Source organism: Carettochelys insculpta, chromosome 15 (assembly GCF_033958435.1).
Source record: "Carettochelys insculpta isolate YL-2023 chromosome 15, ASM3395843v1, whole genome shotgun sequence".
NCBI lineage: Eukaryota > Metazoa > Chordata > Testudines > Carettochelyidae > Carettochelys > Carettochelys insculpta.
The window spans coordinates 31,121,976-31,147,717 of NC_134151.1; the positions used below are offsets into that span (position 1 = coordinate 31,121,976).

General features: G+C 43.2%; 2 protein-coding genes across 4 annotated transcripts; both read right to left on the reverse strand.

Annotated features, from left to right (window-relative positions):
* Positions 1-1,277: 1,277 nt before the first annotated feature.
* On the reverse strand, positions 1,278-22,197 carry HNRNPH1 (heterogeneous nuclear ribonucleoprotein H1). 3 transcript variants are annotated; one of them, XM_075010041.1, is made up of 14 exons: positions 22,044-22,197; positions 21,234-21,344; positions 9,956-10,090; positions 8,627-8,782; positions 8,291-8,434; positions 6,813-6,951; positions 5,574-5,752; positions 5,317-5,388; positions 5,104-5,237; positions 4,877-5,012; positions 4,379-4,462; positions 4,195-4,245; positions 2,691-2,783; positions 1,278-2,038 (listed from the first exon to the last, which is right to left on the reverse strand). In XM_075010041.1, exons 2-14 carry the CDS (start codon positions 21,280-21,282, stop codon positions 1,920-1,922), a joined length of 1,491 nt encoding a protein of 496 aa, XP_074866142.1. In that variant the 5' UTR covers positions 21,283-21,344; positions 22,044-22,197; the 3' UTR covers positions 1,278-1,919. The 3 variants fall into 3 exon arrangements, with proteins under 3 accessions (XP_074866142.1, XP_074866141.1, XP_074866140.1); XM_075010040.1 differs by having other exon boundaries at positions 5,104-5,216; positions 9,956-10,129; XM_075010039.1 differs by having other exon boundaries at positions 9,956-10,129.
* A 1,754-nt stretch (positions 22,198-23,951) lies between these two features.
* On the reverse strand, positions 23,952-24,437 carry CBY3 (chibby family member 3). Its single transcript, XM_075009281.1, has one exon. The coding sequence runs from the start codon at positions 24,435-24,437 to the stop codon at positions 23,952-23,954; it is 486 nt and encodes a 161-aa protein (XP_074865382.1).
* Between the last annotated feature and the right edge of the window lie 1,305 nt (positions 24,438-25,742).

Consider the following 25,742-nt stretch of genomic DNA (forward strand, 5'->3'; position numbering starts at 1 on the left):
GTCTTGAGGGCCCCACTAATTATTTTTTATATGAAGTGCCTTCTGTAGTTCAAATAAAATCATGTGCTTTAGCATCACAAGGCCATCTGTACTGCTTAATTTTCTCCAGTTCTAACAACTTTAGATTCCAATTCAAATGGATTAGATTCCAATTGGTGAACTGGAATCTACAACAGTATTAGCTTTGTGAAAGAGCCTGAAGGACTTACAACCCATTTGAACTCAGTTAGCTTGCACTCATCAATAAAGTCAACAGAAACAAAGTATTGAAGACTTCATTTTCAAAATGCAGTTAAACAATGCACTTTTCTGGTATGAACATCTGTGGTAGCTCACTCTTATTTGCACAGCACCTGAAGAGTTATCCAAGACCAACCACCACCACCTGCCTCAGTTTTACAGGCACCAAAGGACTTGTGCTCTGATTGCAATCTTTCAAAGATCCTGCCAGGCAAGTGGGGGAGCATCACACACTTAAAGTTATTGGCTAGAAACAACAGCCCATAATCAATTCTATAGCTCCACAGTAATTCAGTACTGATTAGCCATGTTAGCACAAAACACCTATGGTGATTTAAGTGTTCTGACTAGGATACCTTAAGCTTCCTAGAGCTGCCTTTTTTTTTTTTTTTTGGTAAGTCTAATGGTGGTGCTCATGAAATCAGATGAGTCCAAGGTATTTCAAAATGGCAACTCATTCTATCCTCAAGCAGTACAGCTGAAGTGTGGTTTTCAAGACCCTCCGCTGCCTAAGAGAGACCAGGTCTACAGATGCAGGATCATGGAACTTCTGATACAGTGCTAATACCACCTATGTTGAAGCCTCAGGCTCTGAAGCCCAGTGGGAAGGCTTTGGTGCCTGATCTGCAATATACTGATGTTTACAGAAGGGTGCCAAGAACCCCAGGAGTATGCATCTAGACACATGGCTTGATACTCGCTTCTATAAAATCCATAGGGTTAAGTGTAAATACACTCAGCAGCACCAACCAGGCAAAAGAAATAGCTTCACTTGTTCAGGAATGCAGTACAAATTGACCACTTTCAGTTTAAGAATGCTATATATATTTATATTTTTATATATAGTTTCATCACCTTGGTCTGGTGACTCATCCCCCCACCCACCCACCCACCCACCCACCCACACACAGTAGGACTAGTACAGACAACAGTTAAATACTTAATGCTCCTGGGGTGGATATTATGACCACCATTCTTGCATATATAGATGCAGATAGCTTTATTACTGCTGAACACAGAATATCAAGTAAAGAGAATAGTTTTTAAAAGGAAGATTTATTTAACAAGTTTCACTTAGCGCAATACACCTAAAAAGGAAAATCACCATACAATGGAAGATTAACTCAAGGCCTCAGAATTTTATACGAACACCAAGACCAAAATCCTAAAGTAGCTGTATCACGTCAACATGTTTCCCCATTAACTTAAAAAAGCTTAAACGTGCCTTACAGGATATTAAAAGAAATAAACTAGAACTAACATGCCAAATGTTCACTTTGAATTGCAGACACAGCTCCTATATTTCAGTTTACAAAATAGCATGTTTCTCAACATGCATTCAAAACAGTGTTGGATGTAATATGGTATAAGAGCAACATTTAACATAATTGAAACAGCTTTAACCTAAATACGCTTACAGCTTAAACACGCTCCTACAACAAAACTAACTGAGAAGAAGCTGAAAATTGTTTAACAGTTATAATCTTTACTCAACTTGGTTATTACATCCTAAGTGAATGTTTATTTCCACGTGTTCAAAAATACTGAACCTGAAGTTTTAAAATAATCCTGATTTTTCCACTTACAGTAAAGCATAAATCACAAGCTTGTATTGCAAAACTGTTAAACTTAGTTTTTTGTTTTGTTTGTTTTTTTAAAAAAGGTTGACCAAAAGTCAGTTACATTCCCCAGCCAGCACTCATATTGGACATGTTGGACATCCCACCCATTCCATTCACTCCCATGGATGCACGGTTCCCACTGCTGTAGTAGCTACTGTTCATTGCGCTCTGGTTACCTACAAAAAAAAAAAAAAAACACCCATGAAGCAACTCATTGAGAAATGTTCCTATTTACTGCCAGTGCAAGTCTGGGGGAGAGATTCAACTCCACACCCCTTTATCCTCAAGGGACTACTTCCTGAGACTCAAATCCAACCATCACTTAACACATATTCCTGCCAGATATTTATATGAAAGTTACTGCTTTACAAAAATGAGTTTCCTGGTCTTATTTCACTGAAAGACCTAAGTCCACACACTACAGTTCTAGTGCATCCTGCTTTTATTTTGGGCAACAGCACAGACTGGTTTCTTTTTTCTCACACTGCTATGACTAGTCACAGAGCAGAAGACAGGCCATAAGCTTGCAGTTGTGTTTGTGAAGCGTGGCTTTAATTAGCTTCTATAATGTATCTACCCCCAAGCAGAAATAAATTCCAGTTTCAAGCTTCTTCATATTTCTTAAGAATTTGATTTCTGGAAAGCTAGTGTCCCCTAATACCAGCACTGAGACTCAAAATACTTTGAAAACACATGCTAACTATTTTAAGGAGGTGCTACCCATCAGCCTATTTTCCTTTGTCTTTTCACTCAAAGGAGATCCTTACACACAATGTGATAGCCAGCTATATGACAGCCACCTAAAGCTTTTAAATAAAACCATCTTACCATATCCGCTCATGCTGCTTTGAGTGCCATAGCCTGCTCCATAACCCCCACTCAGCTGCTGATTAGCAGGACCACCATAACTGGACTGGTTTCCTTTCAAGTTAAGGATATGAACGTTAAGACTTTTACTACCAAATGTGTGTCCATTAACAGACTTACAAACTGCCTAATTACAAACATGCTAACAGATTAGCCTTTGTGGGGCCACATCTCTGGTCTCTTTAGAGATACCATTCTGCCTATTTTTCTGGTTCCTCCTCATTACTGGAAGTATTTGGCCAAGAGCAAAGTATCTTTACTCATGTGCTTCTGTCTGTTCCTAATGGTATTTAAATCAAGGCTGAAAAGCCATATTAAGAATGAGCATTTTATTGTGGCCTGCCCTATTTCACCAGAAGAGCACCAGTTCCATCACTGCAGTAAGTCACAATATGTCTGAGAAATTAAGCTTAATATTCTACTCACCTACAAGAGACTTCAAATGGGATGCTAGATTCTCCCCCACACCCTCTATGTCCACTATTCAGAAGTACATTAGAAAAATTTGACTTAGTGTAACAAAAGAATCCATGGAATGGGTTTCTAGAAATTGTTACAGTTAAGTCAAATGTGACACCTCTGCTGTGTTCTCAGAGCATGGGGGAAGGTAATACCAAGACATTCTGGAATGTCACTCTTCTAGACAGTCTGAGGCTTATTCCTATTCTGTATTTGCTATGGACTACATAGGAAAGTTTCTATACTTGTATGAGAACTTGTTTACTAATTGCTGACTTATGTAATTTACCTTTTTAATGTAAAACTAAGCTCTCAATGAGCTTCTCAAGCTATCTTTAGCAGACTACTTTTACAAGTATAGTGCCTCTGCAAAAAATTGTGGTTACAATTAGGAAATTAAAAAAACACAAGACGACTTAAAGCTTTATAGTACTCTGAATTATGAAATCTCATTCCACAATCAAATGCTGTAAAGCATCATCCACACCCAACCACCACCACACAACAGATGCAGAAACCAACCACCATTTCAAGCTTTCATCTGAAGAGACCAGGAAAATAAAATTTCCAAAGGCGTATCTACTTTTGTAATGTTACATCAAAAAGTTTCTATGGCCATCTAGGAGAAATGGTTTCTGAATAGTAATTGACAGGTTTTACTTTAACTTACAAAGGACACTGTTTGATAATTTAGGATTTGCTATGATTTAGTGCTAAAGTTTTAGAATAGGGCTTTTTTGCTCCCAATTTCCAAAGTCTTGAACCAACACTTTACTCATGGGATAGAATTTAAAGTGTGATACACCCTCTAACACCACCTGGTGTGGGAGAAGGGGGCGGGGGGGGGGGGGGGGGGACACAGGACAAGGATAACTAAACATCTCCCATGTCATTTGTGCAATATCACATGCTCCTAGAAACCACTCACATCACACTCTCTTCACATTCAGCACAATTTATTTAAACAACCTAATTGTTTGAACGTATTCCCAAAAGGTTTATATACCTGGCAATGTGCTAGTGTTCCAATCTTGAACTACCCCTTCCGATTCCTTGACTGTGTGATTAAGACAGAATGTTGAATTTCAGTTTTTATGCCAGGCATAGAATAAGCAGGAGCTGTATAAAATTAGCCAGCATTGTTAAATATCAAGTGTTGAAATAAAAATGCAGTTACTGTTCACACATACCCATTGCTCCCATCATTTGGCTGCCATATGCACCACCACTTCCTCCTGCTGTAGAATTCAAGAAGAGTTCTACATATCTGTGTTCTGAAAGGAAAAGCATGTTTAACAGAGCATTGAAACACATACTGAACATCAGGATTCCACATAATACAAACATCCTCATTTCAACTTAAGCTAACCTAATCGTCAAGGCAATTCTGGCTTTAGAATATTTCCTAAGGAAACTACATCCATTCTCTCACTGTGAGGTCACTCCAATGGAGGAGGAAGAGGAGGAACAATTCAAATCCTGTTAGATGGAAGTCTTAAAATGGTAACTACATGTATCTGTATACCAGACAGTCAGTCTTGTCTCAGGTAACTACTATTCTACCATGATAAAATGATCTGTGATCTTGTGTTTTTCTAATACAGACTTTCCAGAAGTGTCTTAACTTTTCTTCAGACCATATTTTAATAAGAGAACCATACTTTCAGGAAAGAGGTAATCAAACTTACGCATATTTGCTTTATCTTTGGACATGGCAGCTACAGCGTCTTCATGAGTAGCAAATTCAACATCTGCCTCTCCAGTCACTCTACCATCTGGTCCAATTTCAATATGGACTCTTACAGGGTTCAGTGGTGAAAAGAACTACGTAGAAAATATTAATGTAAAATTGTCTTCATTTGACATATTATTGCAGATTTAGGAGAAAGTTGTTGCACAAAGCATTTGAACTCACGTTATAAATGTCGTTCTCTGTAGCTCTGTAAGGTAATCCTCTCATGTGTACACAGTGACCAGTCGTACTTTGGAAAGTAGAACTCGCATCTCCGTATCTATGGTCAGACATCCCTGCGGAGAGAAGAGCCCATTCTAGATCTTTCAGATGTATTGGAAGTTACTTTTTATATGTATTTAAAATTGTTTACCACCCCCATTAAAGAAGTCTTACCTCTTCCAAATCTATCGGATCCAAAGCCATAGCCATCACTATATCCATTGTAGTCATCATAGCCTCCATAGCCTATAAAAACCATATAAAGCACATTAAAATGCTTGATCTAAAACTACAGAAGCTTATACACACACCACACACTGCAATTATTTTCTAGAAGCACAAGTTTAGCTTCAGTTTTGATTTTTTCCAGTTTTTAAGCCACATACTGTACAACAAATTATTTAAAGTACCTGAAAACCTTTAATACTTACCTCCACCATAAGCTCCACGTCTCATTCTTTCAAAACCACTTCCTCTACCAAGACTGCTATAGCCCCTTCCAACACCAGGCCTGTCATAAGGACCTGGCCTCTGCATGGCCAGTAATTTGCGTGGTGGATCATAATGAGTACGCACTTCTGCTCGACTGCTCTTGAAGATTTCAATGTACCTAGGATGTTTTCCGCATAAGAATGAAAGTCAGTTTCTAATTCCCCACACAGGAATATTAAATCAGCATTAAATTAGAACAAGAGAGTCTAGTCATAGCCTTGAAACTGGCAGCCTATTTTAAGCCAGATTTCTTTATGTTATATAGGCAATGACAAAATTCTACTCAAATACTATTTTACTTTCAAAATAGTGTATTTTCAAGAAATTACAATTACTGAAGGGTTTATAGGCTCCTGATACTTCACAGTATCCCAGCCTTAAGGGTGGTGGAGCAAGTTGAGTCCCCATCCCCCCACCCCCACCCCCAAAGTTTGAATTTAATCAAGTCTGGCAAAAATATATATATAATGTATATAGGAGGGAGACAAGTCCACTCAACTTGGCACTTTCCCATTTTGCTCATGTGGCAATATATAAGGAGGGTTAAAAACCCAGCCTCCACCAAGATTTTAACCCATCAAATGTTTACAAAAAAAGCTTTGCATGTGCTAGTCAACCCATCCTATGCTTCAGTGGTTCAGCATAGGGGAAAAAAATGCATGCTTCAATGAAAAATAGTCACAGGTAAAATAGAATAAAAACCCTTTGTGACAATTTCTTGAAAGCTATGCTTATTACATTGAAGATATTAATACAATAGGAAAAATTGTTACATTTCAACTTATAAAAAACAAGTTTAGAAATTATCACATTTTCTTATGGTAATAAGATACTATGTGTGTCTTTACAGCTAGAGATTATTGGTGCTACTTGAGACATTTAAAGCCATAATCTCTCAACTTCTGTCAGTTTTAAAATCTATCAATTTTACAGTTCAACTGAATTTACTCTCAAATGGTATTTAAATTTCCCATTCTGTTTTGTAGTCTGAATAACCTTTGGAAAGTATGTACTATGTACACATGAAACAAGATGGTAACAATACTTCTTAAAGGACTAATCTTTAATTAAAACAGAATATTTTGAGCTCTACGTTAGTCATTAAGAAGAGAGAATATGGATTTAATTAGCATTTACCATAAGAAAAGTGACACATCCAACCAACCATCCATCCCCACCTGTGCCCTATTCTTTCCTTGTGTTTCTTTAGAGCCTTTTCAGCTATTTCCTGTGAAGCAAACTGCACGAAGGCCTCCCCCGTACTCCTCCCCTGGAAGTCCACCGGCAATGTTATCCCATTTGGCACGATTTCCAACCCTTCAACCCAAGGACAAATAACCCCAGTAGGGGGCAATATTAACATCACAAGCCCAGGCATGAATTTTTCTTATAGCTTTAAATATACCAGAAAGTTAACACTTGTAAGTGAATGGTATGCTAGTTCTAAAGTTAGCATTCTAGCAGAAAGCATGTCAACATGAAACTTCATGATTATATACCATTCAGTTTACATTCTTAACCCATCCTGCTGCACAGAAAAAAGCTTTTACTTTGTAACAGTAAAGTCAAGTTTCATTTAAAACAGTGCAGGGTGTGTTAAGACAAGTTAAATAGAACCTCTTAAGAGTACTTTAACTTTACAGCATGTTTCAGTCTGTTAAAACGCAAACAAGTCACAAGAACAGTAACAGCTTTACACAGCATCTTTGTAACATTCATATAAGAAAATTATACTCAAACAGTTTAAATATCTAAATTCAGTATTAATATTTGCAGAGTACTGCTTATCTAAAATTCATGACTTATTTCAGAAGCGTTACTTGCTCAAGTGAAAGTAGCACATTGCATATTAGGTACACAAGATTTCTACAACCATTGTTCACAAGTTACTTGTTAACCACATGAACAGTGGTATCAGTTCATTTGTGCGCCAAAAGAGAACGGTCAACATATCAGTTTGCCCAAAAAAAAAAAAAAAAAAAACACACACACAAAAACACTAAACAATTTAGTTGCATTCTAACAAGAACTATCATTGGTTTTCAGTCTACATTAAAAACAAAGATGTCCTTGCTAAGCCTTTAACAATGTTTAAGTTTTGGAATTGTGTCAGACATTCTTATATTGAAGTTTATAATTCAATCATAGCAACATTTAGAAGCTGATACTTTCTGCTGTAAAACACAGTTTTAGGCCCAATCAATATTTAATTGTATGCATTTGTAGAGATCATTCCAATTCCCAAAAAGAGGAAGTCAACATTACAAACATTGTCAAGTGTTCAAAACCATGTGCAAATCAAAGTCATTTTCATCTTACAATTCAATCGTAACTCCTAAACAAAGCTTATAAAATTAATTCATTTAATGTGGGAAAAAAATTGCATTGCATTTAGACAAAAATTTAAGTATCCAATTTACCAAATTTGAAGGATAAAAACTTGACTTTGCTATGATGCTAACTAAAGCAACTATTATAAGTATTATGTAGAGAACTCCCATTTTAACTTAAATATCCAAAATAAAATTAAATTCAGCATTTATCTAACACTAACTGTGGCACAGTGCCCTACTGAAGACATTAAATGGGCTAGATTTCAGTGCCACTGATTTGCACTGACCCATAATGCTGGAGCTAATACTTATTCCCCACATACCTGAGAAGAACTGTACAATTTCTTCTTTGCTACAGCCAAAAGGGAGTCCTCTAAGACGTACAAAACCATCATTAGCAGTATCAGGGCTGTTAGGACCAGTATGCTTCAGAACCCAATCCATTTCAACGTTGTTTGACTTGAAAACTGGAAGAGGCACTTAGAATTAATGAATTTTGGAATTTAGCATAAACCATTAACTCATTTTCCATTTGAGAAGATAGATTATACCAGTTGACTAAGTTCACTTAGTCAACTTACATGCATTTAAAAAACACCACAAGTTACAAAAAGGTCAATACAAACATTTAATCATTTACTAGGCCAATTAAGTCAAACCTTCAACATATCTGTGTCCCATTGTTTCTCTGTCTTTCTTTAGTGCCAGTTTCACATCCTCTTCTGTTTCAAGTTCAACAAATGCTTCTCCACTTGGTCTGCCTTCCCTTGTATAGATGAAACGTATACCTGAAGATCCATTTAAAATTTTGCATTCTAGGAGGAAAACCCGGAACAATTGTATTTCACTGATATGAATTGCTGAACAATATTTTATACCTACTACACCAAAAGTTTCTTAAATACATATAATCAACTACTGAAGTATAAGATTCTTGCTTCCCTTCTTTGTTCAGCTGAATTTAGTAGTCTTCATATTCTCTTTAAACTTACCATCAAGACAAAAACCAATGAGAAAAATCAGTGTTTGCCTGGCAACATGCCTTGAACAGAAGGACAGTTACCACCCAAGATAAACTGCGTTAAGAGTAGACTAAAGCCTTATAGGGCTTTAAAAACTACTTTTTTTTGCTCTAATTAGAAATATTTAAATTCTTATTTACAATAGCAAGAATGCTCATCCCCCCCGGAAAGAAAAAGGAAAAAACCACCACAAAATCTGAGGTCTAGTGAAATCAAGAGTTATCCAGAGGCAATATGGAATTTTAAAATGTGACCAATAAATAAAAGCACACCTATCCAAGCAAACATTGTAAAGTAATTCTTATAACTGGGTATCAAAGTACAAGAGTACAATATTTGTTCAGTCTGAACATCCAATATTTAATGACAAACGCTACTCTGAGTAGGGAAGATGCTCTATGCAGTAAACCCTCAGAGACAGATTAATGTGACTCCTGCCCGACAGGAGCAGGAAATCGCTCCTGTCAGGGGCTGCAGCCATAAGTCAGGCTACCTTTCTTGACAAGAACGGTTTCCCAGTTCCCAGAGTGGTGGGGACGTGGGAACCAGGCAAGCTCCCAGCTCCCCTCCACTTGCCAGACCTGCAAAACTGACCTGGCTTCAAGGAGTGGAGGGGAGCCAGGAAACTGACCAAGGCTGCTGCCCTGGTCAGTTTTGCGGGTCTATCAAGTGTATGGGAGAGGCGAACCAGGTGGTAGCCTGACTCCCCTCTTTGACTTGTGCAAAAATTTGAGTTTACATAGGGGATGCAACAATGCAACCCCCATGTAACTTGAGGATTTACTGTACTGGTTTTCACCCCTAACAAGGGGCCTGGACTCCCACAAAGGGAGTCTCTACCACCTCCTCTAGCTAAGCCTTCCTGGGGTACAGAGAGGCACCCAGAAGAGCCTGTGGAAGAACCACATAGAATCTGCCCCTCCCCATACAGGCAACATGCAGGTGGCCAGTGCCGCTCACACTTACCAGAGAAGAACCTCTGGACCTCCTCAGCAGAGCAAGACCAAGGCAGCCCACGCACTTTCACCACGAAGCCCTCGCCGCCCTCTGTGTTCAGCATCATGCTGGTAGCAAGACTCTGTTCTGATTCGCCTTCCGTGGCTGTGGGGGGGAAACCACACTGAGGCAGAGAAAGAGCCTCTGCCCACCCAAACATAAGTCACTCCAACTCTCCCTTTTACCAGACTGTTTTCCAGCCCTGACCCCCCGCCCCCATGAGCCTGTGCTGCCGCCTCCCAACTCAGTTTGCATAGCCAGGGCCACTCAGATCAGATCTTGCCCAGCAGGTCTCCCTGCTTCTGGCTCCTCCCCACCACATGGTGGTGCTCCCCAGCTGCCTCTTAAGGCCAAGCCCAACCCCACATCCAGAGACTGCCAAGCTACAGGCAGCAGCAGCAGTCAGCTGGTAATGCCACAAGAGTATGCCAGGAAATAACAGTACATGCTCCCACTTCCACTGGGCCAGATCCTGCCTCTGCACAAGCCAAACTGCCTCTCCTGCTGCAGCCGTGCTTTGCATTGCCCAATGTATGCTCTTCCTACTTGCTCCCAGGAGGCTTTGGGAGAGGTAGACCAGACCACAGCATGAGGGCAGCCTAAGCTGCCTGTTGGTAAACTGCAGCAGGGGGGCTGAAGCAGCCTGGGCCACATACATATAAACAGAACATGTCACCCCTCTGCCATACACTGCTTAACCTCCTACCCTCATTTTGCAACCCAACTGCGCATGCTTTATAGCATCCAAATGGGCCCTCAGAGCATCAGCTCCCTTTGAATACCCACTGAATTGGAATGTATGAGTCTTCCTCCTGCCAGCCTCCCACTCAGGCCATACCCACATGCATATTCTCCCTGGTGTTCTCTGGTAAACAAAACCAGGGCCCTCAACTTCATGCAACTAACGGAGCCAGCCTGTGCACACACAGTTTTACAGCACAGCTCCACTTGAGTAACTCCACCCACTTCACTTCTGGCGTGCACTGCCCAGGCATGGCCACTAGGCAGGGGTTAGACAACGTGGTCAAGCTCCTTATCCTTGCACACAGCACCATTCAGCTGCACCCTGACCACAGGCCTGCCCAAACCAGGGCAGGCTGAGCTGAGCATGTCTAGCCCCTGCCACATGGGAAGAACAGGAAAGATGACTTGTCTGTGAGCCCTTCCCAAGCTCAAATGACTGCTGGCACGAGCCTGTATCACTTCAATAAATGAAGTCTCCCTTACTGGGAGGAGAGGAATCAAGAGCCCTGGGTCACATCCACCAGAGCACAAATTACTCTGCCCAGCTCCTTCAGCGGAACATCTGACACTTGATATTTCACCCAAAGTTTTCTGCAACACTGAAGCAGGTGTCAGGCATCAACCTCCCCACACATCTACTCCAAACACATGTATGGGGGACCTACTGTTTTGTGGGGGGGGAGGGGTGGTAAAAATCCATTCTCGCCACCACTGATTTACCTTTACCAGTAATAACTATGGCAGAGTGGTTTACCTTTACCAGTAATAATTATGGCAGAAGCTAAAGTATTTAGGTAGCTAAACTTGCAGCCTAGGCACAGCACTAAAAAACCACACATTTGTTGTCTTTAACTAGCAATATCTGAAATCAGGAACAAAGCTTCTACTTCAGGCAAGTTATTCCATAAATTTTTAACGCAGAGTTTGAGGCAGCTAGTGCAATTGGATACAAGACACACAAAAGCTACTCATTTGATCTACTATCTATGGAGGCTGCAAAAAGGAAAGAGACAGCCTCCTGCCTAGGAGAAGCACTGCACCATCTTAAACGTTTTTTTTTTTGTTTGTTTTTTTTTAAAAAACATAATACTCCAGCATCTTACTAGCCCAGACAGAGCCTGCACCTGTAACATCAGGGTCAGGAAGACGAACAAATTTGGCAAAGTGGCAAGCTGTTTTAAAAGAAATGGCAAGGTAAGGCAGGAAAGGAAGATGTGACCTATGACTGGCCTTCCAACCTTAAAAGGGCCCAGCCTAGTCAAAGGGTATGAAGTTTCAGATAATGGCCAAGGGAGACAAAACATGTCTTTAAGTTAGCTGGTATAAAGCAGGTTAATTGAAACTTCTGGCTCAGGACAAGCTCATCTGCTATGAATCCACTTCCTTAGGCTGCGGAATCTGGAGTCTCCCCTCCAGCCCACTGCTTCTAGCAATGCCTGAAAGTATCCATTTAGAGGTGGATCACTGAAAGACAGCCCTAGCCTCCCCTCTTCACTCTACCATGAGGATCATTGGGTTAGAACAGTCTCACTGACAGCCTGGGGGAGGTGAATTCATCCTGCTTGCGTGCTCTCACCCCACCACCCCACCCCCAATTCAGGGAGCCCTAATGGTCTTCCTTCACTCTACCCCCTCCCCCACTCACCATGTCTAGAAGGGGACTGGGTCTTCCTCCTTTAAAGGTACACACAGTCCTCACTTGCTGTATTAGTTCCTTTTACAGTATGGCTATCTGTGCGGAGTCAGTCAGAAGCACTCTGGCTCAGCAGTTCTATAATTTGCTCTGCCAATAATATTGCAAATGGTTGATCTCAACTAAAAGTTCTGGCAATACTCCTGAACTACACCCATGCACAATAATTGTGTTTTCTCCCACCCCACACCCAGCTCTTAGGAAAGACTGTCACGTCAGCATCAAAGCTCCACCTCCATTTTTAAGGCATTCTAAAATGGTGGCAACACACTTCTTAGATGCAAATGTAACTAAGGCCTGAGTTCAGCACAGTTCCAGCTCCACCTACTGACTTAGTGTAAACAAGACCGCCTAAATTTACTTTGTGTAGTGACAAGTGATGCACTTTATTCCTTTTGCATGTAAGGGCCCAGTTACAATAGCCTTGTGGTATCCAATCAGCTCAAAAGCAGTAGCCACTATAACGGCTACTGTTATAGCACACAAGCCGCATTCTGAAAGTGTAATTACTGTTCAAGCCAGCTAGCTAAACAGCAGTTCCTTAAAACTAAAGGCCTTCCACAGCTTAATACATGCTCCACACACTACCACGCTGCTTCCAAAGAGCTCATAACACTCCCATGATACTTCCCTGCTGTTCCAGAAGTATGACAATTCAAAGCAAGTGCCACATATGCAATCTAATGGCCACTACATCACTTGCTGAAGTATCTGTGTAAGCAAACATCGTAGATAGTTACATACTACTGACAGAATACCTATTAAGTTGATTTTGTGAGAAGTATATGAAACATTTCCAACCACACAAATTTGAGAGACAAAAGTTGCAGGCAAGACAAATAATATGGAGACCAGCAAAGCAGCCAATCATATTCAGAGTTGTGAATGTTAAATGTACATTTAACCACCTCAGGAATTTTAGAACCAACTACTATTTGGTCTGCTTATTTATTCATAAAAGTTTCAGATAATGTTTAAAGTCAGAATTAAAACCAACACCAAATGTTGCAAGACAAAGAGTGGCTAACATCCCTGACTAAGCAATGTTTTTCCCCCACAATCTCACATGTTCTAGCTTATGCTCCACCCACAGATTCCTAAAGTCTCTTCAAATAGGAATGTAAATTATGAAGACTGCACGAGTACTGCCCTTAGGACAGTCTCCCACCCCATTCCCATCACCTCACCGAACATACAGCATTCCTTCAATCAGACACTATTTCAAATGTCATATGTGCCCACAAAATGAGTTTACACTTTTTAGAAGTATCTTACCCATGAAAGCTCATGGCCCAGTACATTTGTTGGTCTCTAAAGTGCTACAGGACTGCTTGTTATCAAAGTAGTGTTAGAAAACAAAGTATGTCTCAGCCAAGCTCCCTGAAGAAAACATTATTGTTTCAGAGAGTAGCAACACTCAAAGTTTGTCATCTTGAGGGTTAATAAAAGTTTGACAGAGTTCAGCGACTACCTCAGTGTATGGTCATATGAATGTGGGGCAGTAACCTGGAATAACTATCTTGTTTTGAGTTTACACTCAGCTCAGTAGTTTTCAACCTGTGGTCTGCAGGCCCTCCCCACTTTGAAAAAGGGTCTGCACCCCCATTTGAAATGTTTTTCAAGGCCTGCAAATGAAGAGAAAAAGATTAAAAACCACTGCTTTAGCTTACTTATTTGCTTCCCCAACACCAAATCCTCAAGAGGGATATGGGGATGGCCCACAAATAGCAGTAAAGCAACATACCAAATCTATTCTCTTTCCCTAGGATGCCCACTGACCAATTTAGGACCTGCTGAATTCAGTTGAGAATGATAAAACCCATTATGTTGCTGGCAAGTCCAGACTTAAACTGAATCCTGAAAAGACCTGTGAACCTGTGCGTTGTAAGCTCAGCCTAATGAGTATGAATAGTGATAAAACAAGCATACTTGATCATACGTGCAACTTTATCATAAAAAAAATAGCAATATGCTTCTTCCTGAAGACCAGCCAAAACAATGGCAAGCACTTCTGTTACTTAGTACTGCATAAGTGGGCAGAGGGCTTGTCTACACGATTAAGGAATAGTTACTATCTTAATTTGTAGCCTACCTTAAAAGCTCTTTTCAGGCACAGAGAATCTAAGTACAGTTATGTGATGCCTTCCATTAATTCTCCACTATGCTCTTAATCATTATAATTTATTTTGAAAGCTTTGTCAAGTTTCTGCCATTCCTAATGGATTATAAAGTTTATGTTGCAAGAATGCATTTTGGAAACACCAATGAAAAACTCAGAATGGAAACAGAGGGACCTATTTATTAAGACAGAAACTGGTGCAGAAGCCACGTAAGCCAATAGTTAAATGGCTCGCTACCTCAACTACAACCTCAGGCAAGACTACTTATCCATATTCATAGGTTAACCATGTACAGATGGTTTCTAAACCAGAAAACTTGAATTGGTTGCTATTTCATGTAAAACAGGAAATATGCAAGTGAAACTCACCTGAGTCTCTGACCTATATATTTTGACTTCAGAGCTATTTAAGTTACAACACTTCAGGCAACAATGTAGCAATTTAGCTATTTTTACAATGCCTGATTGGCTAAGAAAGGAAAAAGAGACACTGACCTTCGGATTACTATCACTGGACCTAATCTCCAGAAAAACTAGGTGGACAGAGTTAGCAACTCTGTCTACATAGTTACTCTAGAGATACCATCACTGGACCTAACCACATTAATTAAGAGGTCAGGGCTCACTCTCCTGCACCTCAATCAATGTTATACACACCCCATTATGTGCTAGCAATGCCCCTCTATTATGTACATTGGACAACCTGGGCAAACACTGCCACAGAATGAAGGGGCACAGAGCAGATATTAGGAATCTCAATACACAAACTTGTCAGCAAACATTTCAGCAGAGTGGGCCATTCTGTTAAAGACCAGAGAATGTGTGTCCAACAAAGACTTTGGTACATGCTCAAATTTGGTATGTTAACACTTGGTCTCAATAGAGATAGCAATTATTTCACATATTACAAAGACAGTTTCTCTTTCTTTGGTATTCATAATGAACTCAAGCAAGACTTAATACCACTCCCCCTCACTGCCTCCACTTTCAATTCCATGTATCTGGTTTGTTAGTTTTTATTTCTTCAGTTTTTTTGGACCTCTGTGCTATATTAATAGTCTGTACTGGAAATGCTATTGAGCTGAAAAACTACCAGTCTTTATAGTGCTACATGACTAACAAAATGTTTTGTTTTTTTTAATCAGGTGATCAGGTTTTGTGGGCCAAACCCACTTCTTCAGATCTGAAGTGGATCTGTCCCACAAAAAGCTCGACACCTAATACAGCATTTTGTTAGTCTTCACAGTGCTACACAGCTGCTGGTTTGTTTTGTTAGAACACAAACTAACACAGCTACCCATATAAGCCAGTGTGTTCCCCCCCACCCACATTGATTTCACTGGATTTGATTTTGGTTTAATTTCTTCAGTAACAGTCCACTTGATAAGTTAGAGGCCTAAATGGGAGTTCAAGATTCTCAGATCAGAAAGTGATCTCCCCTCAATTCTGGAAACAAAGATAACCCTCAGCCAGTAAGCAACAGCAGTTATCTATTAAAAAAAATTGCACCATGACTTAAATTCCATTCATTCAAATGGGACTTCCATCTCTAGCCCATTTAAACATTACCTTTAACTATTTCTGCAGTACTAACCTCTATGGCCTGGTAAACAGGATGAAGTTAAATAAGGACAAACACAAAGTGCTCCACTTGAGAGGGAACAATCAATCAGTTTCACACATACAGAATGGAGAGAGACTGTCTAGGAATGACTACAGCAGAAAGGGATCTAGGGGTTATAGTGGACCACAAGCTAAATGAGTCAACAGTGTGATGCTGCTGCAAAAAAACCAAACATGATTCTGGGAGGCATTAACAGGTGTGTTGTGAACAAGACATGAGAAGTTGTTGTTCTACTCTACTCTGCGCTGATTAGGCCTCAGCTGCAAGTAGCGTGTCCAGTTCTGGGCACCACAGTTCAAGAAAGATGGAGAAATTAGAGAGGTTCCAGAAAACAGTGACAAGAATAATTAAAGGTCTAGAGAATGTGGACTATGAAGAAATGCTGAAAAAACTGGGCTTGTTTAATATGGAAAAGAGAAGATTGAGGGGAGACATGATAGCGGTTTTCAGGTACCTAAAAGGGTGTCATAAGGAAGAGGGAGAAAACTTGTCCTTCTTGGCCTCTGAGGATAGAGCAAGAGGCAATGGGCTTAAACTGCAGCAAGGGAGGTTTAGGCTGGACATTAGGAAAAAGTTCCTAACCGTCAGGGTCATCAAACAGTGGAATAAATTGCCATGGGAGGTTGTGGAATCTCCAGCGCTGGAGATATTTAAGAACAGGTTACATAGATGTCTATTAGGGATCAAAACAAAAAGCAGTCAAGTAGCACTTTAAAGACTAGCAAAACAGTTTATTAGGTGAGCTTTCGTGGGACAGACCCACTTCTTCAGACCATTATAGACTAGCATGGCTTCCTCTCTGTGTCTATCAGGGATGGCTTAGACAGTACTTGGTCCTGCCATTGGGGCAGTGGGCTGGACTCGATGGCCTCTCAGGGTCCCTTCCAGTCCTAGTGTTCTAGGATTCCATGATTTAGTGTGCTTACCCAGTGAGGAATGGGGCTTTCAGTAAATTAAAGACTAAATTTGAAAAATGCTATCTGAATATTTTGGTCCTCCACAGAAGTCTTAACTCTCCACTGCTGCTCCCTCTCATAATGACTAGCTGATCAAATAGTTGCTTGCCAAGCAAATTCCAATCCTATGGGCAAGAACCTCAGATTACATTTAAAAGAAGGCCAACTGATTCTATTTGAACAAGCGTTTAAATATTAATCCTAGTTTCAAGATAAACAGCTGGGGATCCAGCTATCAAGTCCCTGCAGGATTTATCCCATACTAGAGCTTTCGCTGCAGGAGGTGGGAGTTCTTCAAAAGAACCTTTTCTCAGACTCCCTAATTACTCTAGAATCTAAGTTTGTTTGGCAGCTAAAGTTTTAGAAGGTTACCTAGCTTGATGTTTATTACTTTTTTCTTTAATGAAGCTTGTAAACCACTGCAGAGCAGGGTGGGCACTGTATGACATATGGTTAAATCCTTGGCTGAAGCTGTTGTCAGGACATGTATTTGGCAAGATGTTGCTGATGTCAGCACTCTATTTTCAGAAGAAGCCAGAAAGCCATTTTAGAAAATAGCACTAGGTCCCTACCACTTAAGTCCTGCAACACCATATTAAGACTGTGCACAAGTCACAAAATCTGCTCTCTCAAGTATAACTTACTACAGGGAGAAACTCATGACCCAAATATTTCAAACAGAAAAAGGGAGTGCATCCTTTAAGCATCCTCTAATTTCCACAAAAACCTGTCTGCTTTGTCAGATGATGCCATTAGTTTGCTGAAGGCTTAATCTTCAAAAGCAAGTCAGAAAACCAGAACCAAAATGCTATGTTATTTTGAATCTGTTTCCTTTTACAGCAGTGAGGGGGGAAAAAAATCCTGTCAGTTCCAAAAATAAAGTGCAACCTCCTAATCAGTGAGCAAAAGGATCTATTTAGCCAAAAAGCTTGTAAATGCCATTTTTTAAAACATTTGCATTAAAGACTTAATGCATCTTACAATACACTAATTTACAAAAGAAAGATATTAGCAGTACTTCTAGAACACTTCCACTTACTCCTGTAACTAGAACAGAATGCTAACAACTGTTCCACTGGAAGATTTCACACAAGAGACTGAGAATAACTTTTTCCTAGCAATTAAGACCTTTTTAAATTGAGGGTACGACACTATTGACAGACTGTAGAGTGACCACATCCCCGCACCCACAAAAATCATTCCTTATGACTGAATCCAAGATTTTCCTCTAGCTAATTTATCAGCCTTAGGGTTAACATTGGGGGGGGGGGAAGCATTTTCTCCTCTCCCTCTAATGTTTCCTCCTCTTTTATAACACCAAGACAACATCATTACTGTTATTCTTTTAAGACAGACTTCATGGAAATCCACTCAATGCAATACTTAATTACGAACCCTGGGATCACAGCCATCTATCACAAAGAGAAAGGGGCATTTCAGGTCAACGGTGTACATATATAGCTGGAGTGAGACGTAGAAGCTTTCAGTAATGAGATTGTTCTTTTTAAAAAGGATTACAAGCTGTTTTTTAAATGGGTCAAAGTTCTTTAATTCTTAAAAACCAAATAATGACCAGCTGTCAAATTTCAAATACCTTAGGTCTAGACCAGAAATCAGCAACCTTTCCCAGGTGGAGTGCCGAAATTTGACCAATATGCTGAAGTCACTAATACCCCTACTTACAGCACAGGACTCCAAGCTGCAGAAGGGACTCTAGTCCCAACCCAATGCTGCTCAGGGGGTTCTGGCGAGGCAGGCTCTGGCCCCGCCCCAGCCCTGCCAGCTGCTATCCCAAGAAGGAAGCTCAGGAGAGAGGGGGGGTTCGGCCCTGCAGAGGGAGCTCAGGCAGTGGGGGAACTCTCCAGCCCCACAGAGGCAGCACTGGGAGAGACCGAGGGAGGCTCCGGCCCTCCCACACCAAGGGGGCTCAGGAAAGGGGAACTCCAGACACAGCACTGCACCTAGGGCTCCAGGAAGACCTCCATCCCTGGCCACAGGTACATGCTGTGGTCCAGCACTGGGGCTGAGAGCGCTCTGGCCCCAGCTCTGCACCACTGCAGTTCTGTTCTCCCAGGAAGGTGATAGGCTCTAGCCCTGCCCCTGTAGAGGGGGTTTCTTGGTCCAGCCTGGCCCCATGGAGGGGAAAGCAGGAATCATGTTTTCTCCCCTCACCTCCCCCTCCACCCTCAGGCTATGGAGGAGAAGCAGGGCCAGAGCCATCACAACATGCCACTCCAAATCAGCATAGCATGCCTTCTAGGTTGCTGACCCCGGTATAGACCGTTATCCATAACTACAGTATATTAAATATGTTCAATGGTGTATTACTACTAGGAAATGCCTGCTTTTTTGGTCCAGGCCTTAACAACTTTAATCACTACACTCATTTTCATACTCTCCTATTGCACCATAAAAGTCCTTTTGATCCTCAAGCTACTTACATGCATATGGTTTTTTACACCTTGTAAAAGAAACCTCTTGTAACAGGCAAATACAAACACTCTTCACAAATTTCCTAAAAGATGGGCGAGTGAAGTTCACTGTCCTGCCACACAAAAGTTAAGCTCTTGTGTGCTGGAGCAGACAGGATTAAGGTTTTTTCCTACACAAGCACTCTTGTTCTGTCACTCGTGGAAAAACATTCCCTTGATCCAGATTAAGAAAAGTGTCAAGCTGACATTGTTGGAGGTTCTTTACTCGTGGAAATAGGAGCATCTGCAGTGGTACAGCTTTGGTGCTGTAAGGTTTTTATTGTAACCATAATGTGGATCAGAACACAAATATATTCTTTCCCACAAATCCCAGCACTCAAAATGGCATCTCCAACATACTGGCAGGAGATCTTCAGGAGTATTACTGCTGCAATCATTTTCATTATTCATTTCCACCCCACCTCTCCGAGGAGACTGAATAATGGTTATAAGCCTCTTCTGTAACTGTACAACTGTACTAAAGTTCCAGTCTTTCTTCCTGTGGGTCCATTACATTTAAGGGAAGCTAGACTCTCAGGTACACTCACCTTCATTAAAAAAACTAAAACAGCATATACTGTATAGATCAAATCAAATAAAAGTTGCAGCAGAGCACCCAGGCCTGTATTTTACAATTAAGAACTGAAATTAATAGAGCACTGCAGTGGGGGTTACCTAAAGTAAAAAGGTTAGCCAACTAACAATGGCTAACAACCCTCAAAACTACGAAGTTTAGAAAAACCCAAGATATAGTTCACAATTGGCAAAGTTTAAAATTTTCACCAACATCATTTATGGTTTCCACAAATGTCTACATTTTGGGAGTCAGCATTTCACAATGGTTATGCTAATGAATAACTACATATATCAACCTGATTACTACCATTAATATTTTAACCTCAATAAACTTTTAAATATGTAACCTTCCCTATTACCTCAGAACCAAATGGTACTGGATTTTTTTAAAGAGCACAGTAAGAGGGCTAAATAAGAGCACACAAAGTATTAAAGGCCAACGTGCTTCTACAGACCTGGAAAATACAGGCAAGGGAGATAACAAAGACAGCTGAACTATATGCATCTCTTCCCCCCGTCATTCTCTGCATGGGCGAACACAAACCAACTGAGTGGCTAATGTCGTTTTGCTTTAATCTAGGGCCACCACCCGAAACAATTCGTCAATGCGTGGATCAGGCTCAACTTCGGAGCGAGACATTGCAGCGGGGAGGAAGTGGGGGAGGAGCGCTGGGTACTGAGAAGGGAAGTGAAGCTGCTTTTGCACCTCCCCACTTCCAGGCAGGGCCTAGGCCGCAGCGGAAGCCGGGCTCCATTACCGCGACACAGGCCTACCGCGGAGGCAGAGCCGCGCTCGGATGCCATCCGACGCCATCGACGGCGGGGGAGAGCGCAGGCGGCCGATAGGGGGCCCCTTTACACCGGGGGGCCGTTCGCCAACGGGCGGCCCCACCCTTTCGTGCGCCACGAGGCTGGGGGAGGAAGGAGAACAGGCCATAGGCCTCGCGGCCTTAAACCCGCCACTTCCGGGCTCGCGCGCCCTGCGCGCCACCTCAGCCCGACCGCGCCTCGGAATGTTCTGGAAGGGAAGCCGCGGCGCGCGCTGGGCAGCAGCTACTCACTCACCTAGGCCAGGAATCTCCCCTTCAGTCTCCTCACTGCGGAGAGGGTCCATCTTGTCCAGGCGCTCACAGGGGCGCGCAGAAAGAAAAGCTCAACGGGCGGAGGGCTTGGTCGCTAGACAACGAAAGTAGAGGATGTCAGGCTAACCCCCGTAACGGCCACGCGAGTACTCGCTCGCCAACCTAAATCGGTTTGTCTAGTAAACCCAGCCCCGACAGCCTATCTGCCTCCGTCTCGGTCCACAGGCGGGCGGCTTCTGGGAAGGGTTATAAATAGCCGATTACACCGTTGCAGGATTGTCGCGTCATAGACAATAACCCCACCCCCTCACCGGCGCCGCCAATCAGCTGCTGGCCCGTGCGGCTGCTCAGTACAGCGCAGGGGCCAAATACAGCCCCGGTGTAAGCAGCAGCTCGTACAGAAGCCAGAGGCGGCCGAGTGGGGGAAGGGCGAGTTCAGCCACGGCGCGCGCTGCCGCCGGGGAGGGGTAAAGAGAGTCCCTCTACTACGCAGCAGGGACAGGAAGAAGTGGCGAGAAAAACAGCCGGAGGGAGGGGCGGTCCGAGTCGGAGCCAACAGGCCCTGCCCTGCCTGAAAGCCCCAATTCAGGCGGGCTCCCGGGGGGCGTAACAAGCCGCAGTCCTCCCGCACTGGCGAGGGGCTCTACCCCGACAACGGGCGTTAAAAGACAGGCCGCTTTCGGCCCGATCCCCACCCCCAAGGTGCCCAGTAGCCAAGCCTCCCCGCCTGGCGGCGCCCCCACTCCGGCTCTGCACTGCGCCGAAGAGCTCGGGCGGGCCGCGGCCAGCAAACCTTGCCGTGCGACAGCGGTGCTGCGTCCCACGGGAGCGAGCTGCGGCGACCCCCAAGGCCGGCTGGCGGAGTGATGGCTGCGATCGCGCCTGGGTCATGTGCTCCTGGCTCCGCCTCTTGCTGCCTGGGGCTTGCGCTGAAGGCCCGAGGAGCGGGTGGGGGGAGGGACGCGGGTTCAGTCTGGCGGCCTCCGCCAAGGGGAGAAAATGGCGGCCGACCGCTCGTCCGCACGAGCCAAAGCGTTACAATTTGCGGCGCGCGGAGGCGGACAGCCAGTGTCGCGCAATTGTTCTCGCCCTCGCCCGTGGAGCGGGGGAGGGGCGGGGGTTGCACCATTGCAAAGGGGCGGGGTACTAGGAGCACTCCATGAATGTAAATGAGGGAGGAAGGGCAGAGGCGACCACAGTGCGTTGCACGAAGATGTAGCGGGGTGGGGGTAAACGGTTTTATTTCGTATTCATATTAGCAAGGCGCACAAAGGGCTACAGCCAGCCCCGGGACCCTGATTTGCCTGGAAGTGGTCACGCCACACAGAGAGATACGCTCGCTCTCTCCCTCTCCCTCCCCCTCCCTCTCCCGGCAGGAGACCAGCAGGTCGCCCAGCCCTGATACTAAAGCAGCTCACAAACATTTTGTTACAATCGGCTGGGACAACTGTGGTAAACTTGGGGACTAACAGCCTGACATATAGGGGCAGCAGGGCCACTCCACTGGGTGAGACTATATTCGATGGGGGGATGCACACACCCTCTGCATCATGGAGCCCTGTTGGGGAGGGGGTCTCTGCTGCATTGGAGTGGATTAGGGGTGGAGCTGGCTTATCTGGCATTACACAGACTCACTGCCTTTCTTCTCCCCGTGCAAGAGACAGACAAAGCAACACAAAGACAAATGGATCTCTGAGTCTGGAGTATAACCCCAGAGTAGTCTAGAGGGAGAAGACTGATTCCAGCTCCAAAGGAGCTCTCTCGTCTTAACTACCCTAATGCTCAAAACTGCACTGGGGACAGTAATGTGGCCTCAGATGTATATTACGGTGCCCTGCTATGATCTCTTGAAAATACCTTTGAATGAGAATTACACAGGCTTTTAAATTCTGAAATAACTGCTTCTGTTTTGATGACAACCACCAGATCTGAGATAGAAGAGGTGGCACACTGACCCAGACCACTGGCAGGCGATACTGCTAAAGAGTGTCATAAAGGCTGAACTCTCATATCTGAGAAGGTCCTTGTCTCCCTAGCACCTCTTCCTTTTTAATAGGATGTGTTTATCCATACATCCACTGAGAGGGAGGATGGTATCACCCTCATTTTTAGGTGGATTACTGATAAAATAAGCAACTTGTCTTACATGAAACACAGACCCTGGCAGAGTAGAAAACTGAACATAAGTCTCTGGACTCTTATGCTAGCACATTAACCAGGGGACCTTCATTCTTCTGTGTCTGCCATGAGATTTCCCAACACTAGTATTAAGGTGTGATAATTCAGTTTCCTTTAAATGTCTTTGAAATCTATAGATGACAAGCCAAAGTACCATAAAAATGCCAAGTTTCATTATTTGATTATGCTGTGCATTAAACGAGATTTTAAATTGAAGAATATTCTTGCATCCCAATTTTTGCATTTGAGTAATGGGTAAAACTGTTTTTCTTTTATTTATATCATGCAAGCCATGAACACGCAGATTTTATTTTGAAGCATGACGACCTGTACTGACAGATTTCTTGCTCTGTAATTGGTAGTCATAAATAAATTCTAATTTACTTAATACATGTAATTAAAGCAAAAATCACTCCACAGGTTAATTTGATTCAGGAATTTATTAGACTTCTAGAACCCAGGAAGTAGATAGGCATGTGTTTCAGCAAGTGCAAATTCCTAGGTCCTGCATCCTAGATTCTTGCTAAGACTTAAGCATCAACACCTTATTTGGCTTTTTCATCTTAGTATGCCATGTGGAGACATCCATCTTTTTCTCCACTGCGTGAAGTCGGGCTGTGGTCTCTGTCAGCATGTCCATCAACAGCTCAAGCTGCAGCTTGAGGTAATTGTTCTCTTCCAGGAGGGCCTTGTTCTCCTTCCTCAGAGCCTTACAGGACTGCTCCTGGTCACCAGAGGAGAATAACTGTAGCAGTGGGGGCCGATGAGAGAGGCCACTTTCACCTTGCCATTTGCCATCCTGGAAGACAAACTTGGTATCACTCAGCTGAGCCCGTGGAGGGCCATAATCCAAACCCAGTTCAGCTTGCCGGGTTCTGAAGTCCAGGAGGTAGAAAGTGGAAATGGAGGTGATTCTGCGAAGGGGAGGCCGCTTGGGTAGAAATCGGCGTGAGAAATGGTCTGCCCAATAGTCTCGCAGTTCCTGCATTATATTAGCAATGGTATTCATGGTGAGGCAGGATGAAAGCAGGGGGAACAGTCAAGCAAACTTTAGCAGAAAGTTGTGCAATGCAAATCTAGCTTGCAGCGTGAGTTACAAAGCTGAGAGGACAGAGAGGACAGCAGTGAATTAGACCAGGAAACCAGTAGCTAAACCTTACTCTCTAAAGACTGCTATCTGGCTAAAACAATTGTGTCTAGGATGGTAATCAGAAAGTGCTATTTTTCAGCTTTTCGTTTGTCTTTTTACTGAGCATGAAAATGAAACCATGGAGCTTTGGCACCTAAGTTGAGTAAGCATCCAAGCATATGGTTTTCATATTCAGGGAGTCAGATTCCAAAGCCAAAAAGGACAGTTATGATCATCTCATCTGATTCTTCTATGAAACAGAGGTCATAAAACAGCCCCAAAATAATTCTTACAGCACATGCTTTAGAAGAAACATCCAATCTTGATTTTAAAATTGCAAATAATGGGGAGTCTACCACCACCATTGGTAAATTGTTCAGGTGATGAATTACTCTCCCTATTAAAATTGTACTTCTTATTTCCAGTCTGAATTTGTCTAGCTTCAACATACAGTCATGGATCTGTGCTATGCCAGGCGCGAGGAACCTACAGGGCGGATCCCACCCAAACGGCTTGGCCCCAGTCCCCCATCAGGGAGCTCACAGTTGTGCTCCATGTCTGTGGCCTCTTGGCACTAGCTCCCCTCTGCAGGGGTGGGTCAGTGGGTCACCTGGAGGCTTTTCTCCTGTTGCTCCTGTGCTGGAATCATAGCCAATAGGAGTGGCAGGGGGTGCAGAGCCATGTGTGCCCTCTGGGAGCTGTGCCCAGGTGCGCCCTCTCCCATCCCCCCGCTGTCCAGATTCTAAATCCCCAACCTGTTCCTGCATCCAACATCAGGACCAGACACACCCAGGCAACGTGCAAGAGCACATGCAACACCCCCCCACGTCACCCCAACACACACACCGTGAGCACCATGCTGCTTCCAACAAGTATGTGTGCAGTTCAGCCTTTCCCCCCCAGCAGCACGTCCTGAAAGTGCTCTTCCTAGACTGCACTGTTCTAGGGGAGGGGGCATTGCTCCCACTACTACAGGAAGCTGGTGGAAGAAGCAGGAGTGGTGGAGCAGGGGCGAGGCCTGGGCAGAGCAGTGTGAAGAAGGGTTGGGGCCAGTCCACTTGGCTAGGGCACCCCCTACAGTCCCTGCACTGGTCACTTTAGTGCCCAGACCCCTACCTCCTGTCCACAGTCACGCTCCCAGCCCCTTCCTGCACTCTACTTCCCACCCAGATTCTGAACCCCAAT

Bases quoted from the DNA above. Each gene is read 5' to 3' on its own strand.
- CBY3 (XM_075009281.1), bottom strand. From the start codon at position 24,437: ATGAATACCATTGCTAATATAATGCAGGAACTGCGAGACTATTGGGCA.
- HNRNPH1 (XM_075010039.1), bottom strand. From the start codon at position 21,282: ATGGACCCTCTCCGCAGTGAGGAGACTGAAGGGGAGATTCCTGGCCTA. The intron at 4,246-4,378 runs GTATGTGTGAAC...TTAATCACACAG, and splicing joins CCAAATGATGGGAGCAATGG to TCAAGGAATCGGAAGGGGTA. The intron at 2,039-2,690 runs GTAAGATGGTTT...TTTTTTTTGTAG, and splicing joins AAGCAGCATGAGCGGATATG to GTAACCAGAGCGCAATGAAC.